At 42.6% G+C, this 14,556-nt stretch overlaps 1 protein-coding gene across 1 annotated transcript in view; it reads right to left on the bottom strand.

The window, feature by feature from the left end:
- PLCXD2 (phosphatidylinositol specific phospholipase C X domain containing 2) overlaps nt 1-13,633 on the bottom strand; it is a 48,867-nt gene extending 35,234 nt beyond the window's left edge. The window contains exon 1 of the mRNA XM_028505300.2: nt 12,881-13,633. Within this exon, the coding sequence (XP_028361101.1) occupies nt 12,881-13,043 (163 nt within the window). The 5' untranslated portion in view covers nt 13,044-13,633. The remainder of the gene's footprint in view (nt 1-12,880) is intronic.
- Nucleotides 13,634-14,556: the final 923 nt, after the last annotated feature.

Genomic DNA, 14,556 nt, shown 5'->3' with positions numbered 1-14,556 from the left:
CTACTAGAGACCTTGAGGACCCTCAAACTGGCAATTGATGTCAGAGTGAGGGTGGTCTTGTGGATTGTGCTTCTTCTAACCTTGCACTTAGGAAGTATATACTATAATTGTCTCCATTTTACAGATGAGAAACCTCAGGGACAGAAAAGTTCAACTTTTATTCAAGGTCACATCATTAGTAAACAGGACTCGAACTTAGGTATATTAAAACAAAGCCCACACTCTGAACTACTTGTCTATACTGCCTCCAATGTGAGTAAAAATTACAGATAGATATAAGATAAAAATATTAAGAACAGACATAAAAATGAGCACATGTCCTTTAATGCCGACACGTTTAAGGTATGTGGCTTTTGTAGAAAAACATGTTGTGTTACAACACAGGTAGTAATCTCTATGAATATTACAATAAAGTTGATATGAATAGACTATAATTTTTCATGTTAAAATATTTCTGTGGCCTCAGCTAATAACATACTTATTTGCAAAGTTATGTATGAGAACTGGGACTTACGGTTCTTGAATACAGCAAAAAATTTAAAAAATCTTTTATAGTCCTTGGGAACAATCTCATTGTCCCTTGCCTTTCCATTTTAATTACTTGGATGTGACCCAGTCATTTCCTGTGAGTTCCCCTGACTCCACCGAGCATATTTAACAGGTCTTTGCCCTGTGCTTCCCTGGCATGTTGTACTCACTTGATGAACTTGGGGTGCTGTGTGGTAGGAATCTCCATGTCTGTCACTGACATAGGACTGGGAGTTTTGAGGGTGAGATCACGTCTAATTCATGCCCATATTTTCTCTATAATTTGTAAGTCTCTGGCACATGGTAGGTACTGAGTACATGAATATAGAACAAACGTAGGCATGGTTACTTGAATAAACAGCTATTTAGAGAGTTTCCTAGGATAGGTGAGCCTGGGTCTCTTGATCTTTTCCCAAACTTCTCTTTGGTCCATGTTGGGAACTGCCCAGCCTGTTTTCAGAAGCTGTAACCACCCCCATGACTAAGGCTAGGTGAGCGATCTTGGGACCATAAGCCACTAAGGAGACAAAAACTTATCTCCCTGGCAGGAGCACTGCTTCTGCTCCTTTTACTTCATCTATAACTGGCCCCCAATGCTTGGTCGGTTAGCCAATGATGGGTAAGATTCCACAGAGGGGGGAACGATCTAAGACAGGCACAATCATGTGGGAGGCCCCCAAGGGAGGACTTGGGGGGTACAGCAAAAGGTCGTGATGGACCCTCGCCCCTTGGCTTTGACAAAGCCTGAGTGTTCATTCTGTCTATGAGAAATCTCCTAATCTCTTGGCTGCCTTACTTCCCTTGCTCTACCTAGGCCTGAAACAATGACAGAGGGTAGTGCAGCGCTGTGCTGGAAAGGGTGAGTTCCCTGGGTAATCGGGCCTAAGAAAGAATATGTAAAATCCTGTGAAATCTGCTTTGTTTAGAATGTTCTCAATTAAATGATAAGGGTCCGAGCAAGAAGTGAGTTTGTTCCTCAAAGTTTTATAGTTCTTTAGCTATCTGACCCTCACTCAAAATAGGCCCTGAGTTCTTGGTTATCTATTGTTTGATCCTTACTGCGTGACAATGATTGATGAGCTTTACCTGTATTCCTGTGCAAACTGAACCCAATAAAAGCCCATAGAGGAACAGGCTCCCAGCCCTTCTCCTTTGAGAGAATGGCCACTTTTCCTCCCCAAGCAGATCATGTCTTGGTAGACTTATTCTCATCTGTGGCAGAGGGGGGGCCCTGTGGGCGGAGCCCCCCCACAGGTCCAACCCTCTCCTTCAAAGAGGCAGAGTTTTCACTGCACCTGCTCACCACCAGCACCGGTATACCCCAGCTCCACGTATCTCCATTTGACCATCTAGCTTGAGTTATCTGGGTCAATGAAGAAGAAAGTGTCAGAAAACACATGACAAAAATAAACCAGAAAGGATGACTAAAGGAGCAGCCATAATAAAATACAAAATTCAACAATTTAAAGGAAAAGACCCAGAGAGTAGATTTCTTACAATTTATGCCTTCTAATGACATCTCCTTGGGGCCTCCTATCTCACATACATGATTTAGGTCCCTGGGAAAAATGCAGCACCTGTAGAGAACTTGACTCCACAGTGACAAATGCAGAAAGGCTGACATCTTTAGGACATATAAAATATAGCTAACATGAGTCCAAGGTTCACGATCAGGGAACAATTCAGTAGTTTCCCAAATTGAAGAATACTATCTCTAAACTTTGCCAATCCAAAGGGATAAACTTCACCTATCAGACTTGATTAGGTTTCTATGGAGCTTGCGAAAGAGTGGAGAGTGTTAATAATACCCATGAAACAGCCAACAAAATCTGAGAGGGCCATGTGGCCAATTTAATTTTTAATTGGGTGCCTACTGAATTCATAATTATTCTCAATGCACAAAGCAACTGCATAAGGCAGAACACTTGCAGGCAGAGGACCTTGATCAATGTAGTTTTTAATGGGCTAAGAAGCCAAAAGGAATCTCACTGTCTGAGGACAGATATCAGCCTAGGAATCCACAGAGCCAGTCCTGATCTATTCCCAAGTGGCTGAATGAGCCAGACAGTTGGAATAAACCAGAGGTTTTTCAGGGCCTTTCACACCTGGAGCACTGTCACACACAGCATCCATATGTAAAAACAAATGCAATCAGAGCTTCTCTGGTTACAGGCCTGCTGGGGCAGTCCCCACTCTTGACCTTTCTGTGTCCTGGGGGCGCCTGGGAAACACCAAGCCTCCTCAGCACTCTTCAGGGCACCACGGGAATTCCAGTGCCCTAGATAATCTCCAAATCAGCACAACCTCCTACAGTTTATGTGAGTGAAAGCATTTTCAATTCCGTGTATGGAAGGCATTTTAAAACCCTCTATGTATGTCTGGGTATCTATTTTCCTTTGAAAGACTTTCTCTTCTTCAAATGTCTAAGAGACCCCAATCCCCACCCCAAAATACAGTATAGTACAGGTAATTCATTAATAAGACATCTTCCTCTATTTTGCTAATTAGCACCCTTTCTGCCTCAGAACAGATGGCATTGTCCTTGGTGAAGTAATGCCTCACAAAAGGGCACTTGGTCATCCCCCGAGGAGCCTTCTCGGTTCTGAGATAATCACATTTTCTTTAACAACCTTTTGGTTTTTAACACATAAGAAAAAAATAACATGAAAGTTTAGGGGAAAACAGGACAATGTTTATGGAAGCTAGGAGAAAAAGTTAAATTAAATATTCTACTACAACATTATCCTGCTGTTATTCAGCCTCTTGGTGTAACCCTGGAAGTCAATTTGTGAAATAAATGGTATTTGATGATGGGGTAAGGCAGGTGGAAGTTACCATTTCACATCTGGGAGTGGTGCTTGGTGCCATGCCACAGCTAATCACAGCTCACCCTCCAGCTGCCGACATGGTAGGGAATTAGTTAAACGAGCAATGACAGAATTCATGCAGAGCAAGCAGAACACCAGAGGAGATTTGGAGGGTGGTTTATCTGAGACTAAAAGTTCAAGATAGAGTTGAGAAAGAAGTAAAATTTTAGTTAAAGTCTAAAAAAATATGTAAAAATAAAAACACTAATTGAAACTCAAATACCTTATGTTGACTATAAGAGTAGCTGTGAGTGAGGGTATGAGAGGTGGGCAAATTGTGAAACGTAGGATTTGGCTCTAAAGTCACTTCCACTGGGTGTTGGCTATGTCTTTCTCCCAAGTCTGGAATGTCCCAGGGGTACCTCAGACCCAGCGTATCTGCCCCAAACTAAGTCTATCTCTTTCCCTGCACCACTCCTAAACCTGCTCCTTCTATGTCCCCATCTCTGGGAATGCCATCACCTTCCTCCCAGTTACCCAAGACAGTTTTGCCTTCTCTCATCCCCTCCAATTAATTGCCAAGTCCTGCTGATACTTCTTCCTATGTCTCCTGTGCCTGCCCCCTTTCCTCCTTTCACACTGCCACCCTCCTTCTCCGGTCAGCATCACTGCCCACTTGGATGACCTGATCACCAACCAAACGGGCTTCCCTGGGTGCAGCGCTTCCCCACTCCAGTACATTTTGTAAACTGCAGCCCGAGTGATCTGTCCAAAACACAAAGCTGACCTTGTCGTTCACCTCCTTAACATCTTTCCTGTGCTCATTAAGTCAAAGGTAAATCACGTTAACATGGCTTATTAGACCTCTCAGTGTGTCGCCATGCTCCTCCTTGCAACCCATGGCACGCTGCAATGAACCATTTCTGTTTGCTACATGGGCCATTTTCTCTCCTGAAGGTCTTCAGAGAACAAGCTCACTCTTGTTCCCCTTATCCTGGGGCTAATTCCTATGTATCCTTCAGATTGCAGTTTATTCACCACTTCCTCCAGGAGACCTGCCTGGACTCCCATCCTATCTCTTTAAGATGCCCCTGCTATGTGCCTCCTCCGGCAGTAATCTCTACCTCTGCAATCATCCCAAGTAGCAGAGTGGGCTATAACTGCCTAAGTAAACGTCCATTTCTCCAACTCGACAGTAAGCTCTTTGAAGGCAGGAACCATGTCTGTAATTATCATCACTGAATCACCAATGCCTAGGGAGAGGGCCTGGCATATGAAAGAGATCAACATACAGGAATTAAATAGAATGAAGGAAATAATAAATGTCTCACGTTACCCCTCAGCATCCCTAAAAACTAAAGAGTCATTTTGTTTCTCTTCAGCCTTATGCAGTTATTTCAGGGCTTTTCATCCATTCCTGAACAAGCCTTTCAAATGGTTGTCTTTTGCCTTTGAGATACGTTTAACATTTAATCTTGGCATGCTACATAAGGCTCATTAGCCTACTTTCTCAGCCTCATCTCTATTGCTTTTTTGAAATCAAATCTATGCTTAGGTTTTCTCAAGGTCATCCTAACCTCTCGTTTCTTGGTACGCTACACTGTCACACTCATCTCTCTACCTGCAATACCTGGATATTTACTACCTGCTCTTTATGACTCAGCCCAAGGGCCATCTCCTCCCATCTCCTCTCAGAAGCCTAATCTACCTACCATGCCTTGCTCCCACTACCAGTAACAGCACTGGGTATTGGTTTTCTGTGTGTTATAGTCCCCTATGCATTCTTCTCCACAGTGTTTGCATTTTAGTTTTCTTCTCTTATAAAATCATAACTTCCTGAAGGGCAAAGAGAAGAATCTTATTCATCTGCATATTCACCTCATCTAATACAGTACCTAGTACAAAAGGCACTCAATATCCTTTGAATAAATCATTTTCCTTTAAGTGAATACATTTAAAATATATAGACAAAGAGGACCAAAAGAAAAGCACCAATAATTTTTTTAGCCAAATTGACACAAAGGGCTCATATGATTCTTATGATGATCCATCTGGGTACCTCCTGCCAGGGCGGTGCCCTAACCCCAAACCCAGGGAGGAGGGCAGGGCGCTATCTTCACCTTTTCTGTGTAGCATTTCCCCATCTGCTTTCAATTGTACTTTAGGAATATTGCTTTCAGTATATAAGCCTTCAAATCATACATGTTCATAAAATATTCATCTCAGTCTGACAGAGCCTAGAAATGTTTCAGTTCTACCATTACTGCACACTGAGGCTGCGCAGCAAGACATTTGCATTACAGGCTACAAATGCTCCCTATTTTTTTCTTTAGTTTGATTTTTTTTCAGGTCTGTACAGAGAAAAAATACTGATAGAGTATTGTCAGAGAAGATATTACACCTTACAGACAATAATTCTAGAATAATCAGAGATTTAAAAAAACACTTGTGGTTCTTTTAGAAAATGTCAGCTTCTGAGTAGACAATGAAAGAAAGACTGCCAGTGCTTTGCAGGTAACACAGCCGGATATCTCCCTTGGAGCAGTGCAGGCCTCTGGGGCCAAACCCATTTTATCTGGGAGGTCTACTAATGGAATCTGCCTGGATACCGGCCGATCCTCTTGGGTGTTTAGCCATGTAATCCAAATTCCTGTGGACGTGAGAAAGTGGAAGGGATCCTGCTCAACCACATGTGTAGATATTCGAACAGATTTTGTTATAATTTTCCTCCACCTATATGTAATTCTTGACATGTATTCAGATTCTTTTCACACACACAAACATACCCACCTATTACATTGTCTGTAGCTAATCCCTTCCCCAGCAGCCTGGTTTGAAACTCTAATTAGGGTTAGCTGGCATTTGCACTTTTCCCAAAGGCAAAGTTACAGGACACTAAAGCATCTATTTCACCAACGTTGCCTCCACTGTGTCTGTTCTGATAAGCTCTTAGAGGCCGAGGGGAGATGTGCAGCCAACCTGTCCCATGGAGTGGAGGTCAGGTCAGATCACATACTAGAAACCCAAACCTCAGCTTCAGAAGCACAGCTGTCTGAAACAGCAGCGTGCTGTGGGTGGGTGCATTTTGTAGGATCTTTATAAAGGGTAAACAATAACAGGCATTAGAATTGGGGTTCTTTTGAGGGTGAGGCAAAGGTTGTGGCTCAGTGTGTGTACGTGTGTGTGTGTTGGGTGTGATGCATATGTAGGGAGAGATCATAAAGCTATTTTGTTGGTTGGAAAGGATGTATAAAATCTGTATAAAGATGTGTTCAAAGGAAAGCATTTTGTAACGTTGTTAATCTTGAGATGGGAACAAAATGACTGCATTAGGAGGGCAAATGATGGAGAAAGAGAGCAGAAGCAAAGTTAACAATATGGTCCTGTCCTAGAGGGCTGAAATTTTCCAAAGTCTTTGGATGCCTGGAGACGATGAAGTTTGACAGCTGAACTTGGAATGGGAGGACGAAGTAGCTAAAGATTTTCTGGCTCTCTCGATCAGTTGCCCTCATGTTACATTTAAGACTCCCTTGGTACTTATACCCTGGACAACCCTCTACGTATTCTTCCCTTAACTCTAAGTCTCCTTGAGGGGATGACATTCAAGCTAGCCGATCTAATCAGACAGAGAACTCTGAGCCACATGGCTTAATTAGAAGGTCAGCTCCTTAACTTGATTGTAAATTACCTGAGGGTATGGACTGCATCTTACACCCCTTTTTTGTTGACCATTCCAGGTATAGGCTTTCAATAAAAGAATGTTGTGATTAACATTTTTAAAAGCCAGATTATACAATAACAATTATTCTATTATTATATAGTGTTCATTTTGTGACAGAAACTGTTCTAAGTGTGCTATATAATTAATTTAATTCTCACACTGACTGAATGACGTAGCGCTATTACTATCTTTGTTTTACAGAGGATGCTGGGGTACAGAGGTTAAGTAAGTAACTTGCCCAAGGTCAAAGAGTCATGATAAGCAGAGTTGGGGTTCAAATCCCCAGTATGGCTCTAGCATTAATACTTTTAAACAACCCAAGATTCAGCTTCTTAAAAGACATGTGTGATTCCCTAATTCCTTGTGGCTTTTCTATAACTGGGGGTGGGAATTAGGAAATCTAGGGAAGTGATGAGCCTTCTTAGGAGGGAAGTTTACTAATTGGGCACAACAAAGTCACAGCCTCTTTTTATTCCTTACCATGACTGCCCAGAGGAAAAAAAAGAAAAAGGAAATCAAACAACAAAAAAGACTATTCCCACTGAAGAAACCACTTTGGTCCCACATGACTTTTTTCTTTTTTGTTTTCTTCCTTGATTGGGTCAGCCCTGGTAGATTCTATTTGGTCCCTGGTTTTCTACAGCCTCAAATACAGTAGGAGGATGGGTTTGTTTCAGGGCCAACTCATGGATCATATTATTCTCAAAGGGAAGCCAGCCTAAATTTCTTGTTCCATAGTGTATTTCACACCCTTTTGAGTCCCCAAATCTCCTTCAGAAGCACCAGACCTGATTCAGCTTCCAGAAGCAGAATTTGAGTAATGATCCCTTCATCCTGCCCCCATAGTGGGAAGTGAATATGGGACCACAGAAAAACAGTTAGAGAAATCACCAGTGGCCAAAGGCAGAACTGCACTGGAAAGATAGGATTTCAGGAGGGCAGTATCATCAGCAAGATGAGAACAGAAAAGCATCTGGGAATTGGAGAGCAGTGAAGAGCGACTGAGCAAGGGTTCACACTGGAAAGGGAGTGGCCCAGGTACAGGCCAGGTCAGTGGAAGGAAGGTGAGGAGGTGAGGACAGGGACAAGAAATGAGAGCAGGCTGGGGCTGCAGCCACACAGGAAACATGAGAAGCTCACATTTGACAAGGGATGAAGGAAGGCAGCAATGATGTAGGGCAAAAGAATTGTTCCTACTATAGAATTATACCAGAGTTCTGCTTCTGATTTCCAATTGCTTCACTCTGCCTCAGAATTCTCATTTCTAATGGGGCTCAGTGATAAGCCTTATCATGAAGTACAAGAATATTATGCCAAATAACAAGAAATGGATTGGAAAATGTTCAGGTTGCTTCACAAGACTATTTACACAAGGTGAACTTCACCAGTCTATTGAGTTTAGCTTTAGTTACAACTGAAAATGATGGTGGCTGCAAGCTCTTTTTCCAAATTTTCTTTCTCTGGTTCCATGTATTAAATTACTTACTCAGCAGTCACCAATGACCAAGCTGCTACCCTGTACTAAGATTTAGGATTATAAAGAGAAACAAATCATATTCTCTATGTGAAAGTTGCACACAGACGGTGTGGAAGACATACCTAAAAAGAACGAATTAAGAAGTGCTATGATAAAGATATTAACAAAGCGTTACTTAAGGATAGGAGAGGGAGTCCTCTGGCCACTTCCCAAATATACCCCCACCCCATAGCTTGATTAGTTTATTTCAGCTGGAAAGCCCTCTTCAGAACTCTGACCCTCATCCCTGGAAATTTTGCCCATTCTTCAGATCCAAGGTCAAATGCCATTTTTTTAACAAAGTAGTTTCTAATCTTAAAATTTGGAATTAATCTTCCCATTCTTTGTGCTTCTATAACCCTTTATTTATATTTCTGTTTACCCCAATTAAAAAGTATATATAATGTAGGAATATATATAATTAGATTGTAAGCTCCTCTGACAGCCAGGTGGAGGCCCAATTCATCCTTGGGTCTCCCACGGGCCTGAGCCTGGAGGCTTCTTAAATTGTTCTCAGGGCCTGTTCATTTGGAACAACTAATCTACAGTCCATTTTAGGACACTAAAGTGGGGCTACACTGCCTTCATTCTGGCAGTTGTGAGTCCTTGTTTGCACATGCCAAAACTAATTGCTTGTTTTGCAGATGCACAAAAGAAATGGCCCTTAGACCTTAATCCAATCATTCTTCCCATCTCTTTGTATTTATAGACATAGAACAGGCAAAACACAAACCAACAACAATAAAAAAAAATCTTAAATCAATCAAAAAATGTTCAGTTTGAAAAGGACTTTATATTTCATTTAATTTAACATTTTAATTACAAATGAGGAAACTAAGTCCCAAGAGATTCTTTTTTCATATCACATAGGCAGAATCATCAATATCAAATTTTGAGGCCCTTAAGTTCAAGGTTCTTTCTAATAGATCAAATAGTTTACCTTTAATAAAAAGAAAAGGACTAGGATGATAAAAATAGCACCAAATATACAAAGAAATTCATTGAAAAGCTATGTGCATGATAGAAAAAAAGTCCCTATCAGTCTATTTGTCCATTAAGAATATCATGCTTTCACTAACATTAGCAAAAATGTTTGTAGAGTTTGAAGCTTTAATTTAAAAACCTGACTGTTGCAATTTCCAGATCCTTCACTCTTAGGGTCTCTAATCATTCTATGCAGTTGGCAATGAAATATGTTTGGGTGATACTGATCATTAACAGGTGTTCTCAGCAGTTGTGGAAGTAAAATAATACATCAAGGCTCGTGGAGAGGTGCATGCTCACACATGTTCTCTCTCATCACGACTTAGGCAAATGGAGCAGATGCACTCAAATCTGACATAGTTTATTTGGACCCAGGTCTGCTACTACTACTGCCAGAATGCCTGCCCTTTCCTGGTCCATTCCCATGTCACGGCTTCCTCAGCCCCATTCTGGCAGATCTGACACTATCTCACAGATACCCCAGGGCAGCACATGCGAGCATACACTCATGCACAAAACAGGTCTAAGCACTAAATTTAAAACTTACTGGGTTCATATTCTAAAATTCTATTTAGTATTCCAATTGTAAACAAGGAAGTATATATGTATATGCAGGGATAGGCAAAAATAGGTTTACAGTTATAATACAAATAAATAATACCATATAATAATACAAGATTAAACTGTTTCACATACCACTATAAATCTACTTTTGTGAAGATATGTACTATGTACATATGTACATATGTACATCTATCTGTCCATCTCGTCACAGTGATATTTAACCTCTCAGATGAAGATCCCTTAGTTTTGGGGGGTGGGGGAGGTAGAAGAGGATATAGGGAGAATAAATGGTGATGGAAGGAGACTTGACTTGGGGTGGTGAACACACAGTACAATACACAAATGATGTATCATAGCATTGTACACCTGAAGCTATATCATTTTATTTACCAATGTCACCCCAATAAATTCAATAAAAATGTAAAAAAAAGACTAATTAGTTTAAAAAATTCTTTGATTTGCTGCAGAGGAGTGTCTGTGAAAACTGGTTTTCAGTGAGAGACTACTCCCCCACCCTGCCATACACCACTGATATGCACTTCCCAAGGTCCCTGTAAGGGCACAAGGACAGTGCATGGGTTTCAGAGCTAGCTACACAGAAGCTTAAATATTAGTTCTGCTATTTACTATTTAAGACAATTACTTAACCTCACTGAACAATAATTTCTTTATTTCTGAAATGAGGATATTAACACCTATCTTGGAGGTGCCAGGATTTGAGCTAATGTATGCCAGTGGGTGCTGCCTGGCTGTGCTCAGTAAATAACAGCTATAATGAAGGTGGTGATGAGGGGGAAGAAGAAGACAGGAAGGGGTAAGAAAATGGTAGCCTCTACTATTTGAATCTCTTCTGTATTTCTAAGCAAGGCTTGGCAGAACTCAATTGAGCTAGCATTTAGCCAGGAAATATTAAGCTTGAGGTAGGGGAAAGGGAACTACTGATGGGGCAGGGGTGTCAGAGGGGTGACTAGCACCTAATACATGATTTTCCCATCTTGAGCTTATATATACATATACTTACACTGCTAAAGGGCATTTACAGTAGTGAATTCGTTATCTTTGAAAAGTCAAGTCCTTTTTTTAATAAGCAGGGTGGACAAATCCCTGTGTCCTACCTGGTGGCTAATCATTGAATTTCCAGTTACAGCAGTAGGTCCTGCCTGTTTGGAACCCCTAGCAATTCTAGTAACTGTGAGATACCCTACAGATTGCAGAACAAATGCCCAGCTCCCTTCTGGAGTCCCGGCCCAGCCACAGGCAGAGCTGCTGCTGTGGTCTCTACTGTCCAAAGTACAACAGGAAGGAGGAAGTCCCAACCTACTTTGGACATGCCCTGAAGGACAGAGCCATTTAGGGCCTGCCTAAGATGCCACTCTGTTTGCAAACACACACTCCTTACCTGTCAGACCTTACCTGTCACTTGACAAAACAATCCATCAGAATGTCTGATGACAAATGACATATTAAAAGAGGCCTGTGCGTCATTCCAGTGATGACTCTACAGGAATCAATTAAACAAGGAACAACACCTGTTCTAAGCGTTATCATCTGGCATTTCCCAAGGAGCTGTAGTCAATGGCTGATAAAGCACAAGTGATTATACCTATAAAGATTTAGCAGCCCTCTCCTTGCTCAAAAGCAGCTAGAGCTCATGAGGACAATGAACTTGGAAGACCTCCAAAATTAGAGGTAAGGAAAATGCTGCATCTGAAGCCAGCACTGCTCTTCCTCATGCATAGAAAGCAAAGATTTGGGGTTGCATGAGGTCATCTTTTAGCCACTACAAAGGCAGACTGTTCCCAGGAATGCTCAGGAGTTTGTCTGGCAGTCTAGGGCTGAAGTCAGTTGTTATGTCTCCAGGTGAGAGAAAGGATTGGCAGTAGGCCATTCTCTGCTTCTAGGAGTGCTTTCCAAGTACCAGCATCTAGGATTTTGTCCAGCAGACATGGCCAAGATCACTGTAGTGCAAATGTCCTTCCCTAGAAACCATGTTTTCACTAGCTTTGAGTGGATGGAAGAGGATCATTTAACAAATCTGAGAGTGATGTCAAGTTCTAAAACCTCCAGGAGAAAGACAGTAGCTGGAAGCAGAAATGCTTTTCAAGGTTGCAGTTCAAGATCAGCCAGGCAGACACCTGTATATATAGAAAAAGCTTCAAACACCACCACCTCATCACACCTAATGACTGCCTGTGACAAGCACTTGCATTCTCTATTTCTGGCTTTTCCAGCAACAACAATACGTGTTTTTATACCTGGTCCTGGTTCTGAACCTATTCTTTAGTGCTAATCTGTTTTTTTTTTCTTCAATAAGCAAGGCTAGGTAAGTTGGAAACACTTTTCAGTTTTAATTTTGATCCAGATCTAAAATTGTTAATGACTTTTTATTCCTTACCCTTTTTCTGTAAGTGATTCAAGTAAATGCACCCTTCACATACCCTGACCCCAGCATTAAGAGGGAAATATTCTTAGAATAAGGCTATCAAGTAAAAACCAAACCAAACCAAAAAAACACAAACGATAAAAAAAAAGGTGCTTCCATTCTCCTGAGTCCCCCTTTCCAACCATGCAGTGTACTTAAATCGCTTTACAGCAGCTGCTCCAATGTTAAATAAAGTTTTTGGTTTGGAAATAAAAAGAGGTTTAGTTCAGGTCGCTGACAATTATTTTCTCAGCACAATAGAAAAGCAACCCAACCCATTAACAACACTATAATGGCAGAAGCAAAGACAGTGGGAACAAGCAGGAATAGAAGAATACCTGGGATTGCCAGATGGGAAAGGGGGACGTTGTAGAGGTGAGGGGGCAGCGAGGCCATCCAGTCGGCATTGCAGACCTCCGATGATGTCTTTGTCCCGCTGGGGTTGGGGGAACAGATGCTCCCCATCCTGAGTTTCCTCCTTACCTTCCTAACTGCTAGCATCCCTCTCTGTCAGTCAACAAACTGCCCAGGCTGCGTCCAGTGCCACTCACTCAGTGATCATCATTGCTCGGGCTCTCTAGACATTTCAGGGCCAGCTTTTGTCACGCCAGTCTTGGCAAAAGGCCTTTCTGCCTGGGAAGACAGGGAAAATAGGTGGTTTCCTGCCCCTCCTCCCCCAGCGCCCGCAGTCCCCACCCTCTCCGGCCGGGCGGCAGTTCCCCTCTCTTAAGCTGCTCAGTCCAGGCTCCGTTAAACTTCTTATGTTCCCCACTGGAGCTCAGAGAAGGTAGACCCAAGAGATAAATCTTACAATGACTGAAAGTCCGAAGACCAGCCACGCCCAGAGCTACTCATAAGACAGGTGCCTACACAGCATACAGAAATGCCGGTGGGTTTATACACACGGGAGCCCCGGGACACACCATCATCAGCCTGATTTAGGCTTCTAGGTATGTCACTGGGCTGGCACATAAGCTGGGCCTGCCTCCCTACCCTCCCTGGCTTCTCGCCTCACACTCCTCCCGCCCTGTGCTTCCTGAAGGAGCTCAGAAGTGTAACCAGCGGCGCTCGGACAGCCGGCAGCCCCGCCCCGCACTGCCGGGCAGATTTGCCGGGCAAGGAGGCCGGTGATTGGCCGCCCGCGGAGTGCTCTCGGATTGGCCCGCGCCTTTGCCCCAGTGGCTCCCGTCCCTCCCCTCCACTGCCCTAGTCCCCTCCCTCCTTTACTCCTGCCTTCCAACACGCAGGCAGACGCAGCTGCAGAACTGCAGGCAGGGAAACTTGCAGCTTGGCTTGAGCTGGATCTCAGACAGGTCTTCTTTCCTCGGGCCTTTGTGCAGCTCGCACTAGCTGTTAAATGTGACCATAAATGTTTATGTAGCCTCCATACACGCACAAATTCACACATGTACATGTACACACACGCAATGACAGTTACACAGAAAGTATTACATTTACAGTAAAGCTCAATGGCAGCAGAAATACAAGAGGTGAATAGGCTGAGAAAGGTACTATATCTTATAGCTGGATGACAACATCAAGAATGGTTTGTGTTTCAACTATTGCATAATTAAGATTCACCTACACACCACTTATCCCCATTTTACAGAGGAGGAAATAGTGGCACTTTACATTTGTATTCCCGTTTTTTTGTTTTTTGTTTTTGAAACTTCTTCCAAATTCTTCGTCCCATTTGCTCTTCACAGTAGCCCCATGAGGCAGGGAGGGTCTCTGGTATGACCCCCTTTTCTCAGATGAAATGGAAGTCTGGGGACATTCAGGGAGCACTGTTTTGAAGTCTCATTATGGAATGAGGGTGGTAGGCACTCAAATTCGTTTCCCTGCCTTCTGCAAAGTTCCTTGCTCCTTCAAATGATACTTTCTTATGGCGGTAAACTATAGGATCTTTTATGATCTGAGAATTTAGCACGCCAGTAATCTTAGGGACAGCTTAGCAAAGTGGCAAATCAGGAAAACACTCTGGCCCTGAGGGTAGGGTCTTGGAGGGCTTCAG

This window comes from Phyllostomus discolor, chromosome 2 (assembly GCF_004126475.2).
Source record: "Phyllostomus discolor isolate MPI-MPIP mPhyDis1 chromosome 2, mPhyDis1.pri.v3, whole genome shotgun sequence".
NCBI classification, from domain to species: domain Eukaryota; kingdom Metazoa; phylum Chordata; class Mammalia; order Chiroptera; family Phyllostomidae; genus Phyllostomus; species Phyllostomus discolor.
This window is presented reverse-complemented; position numbering and strand designations above follow the sequence as displayed.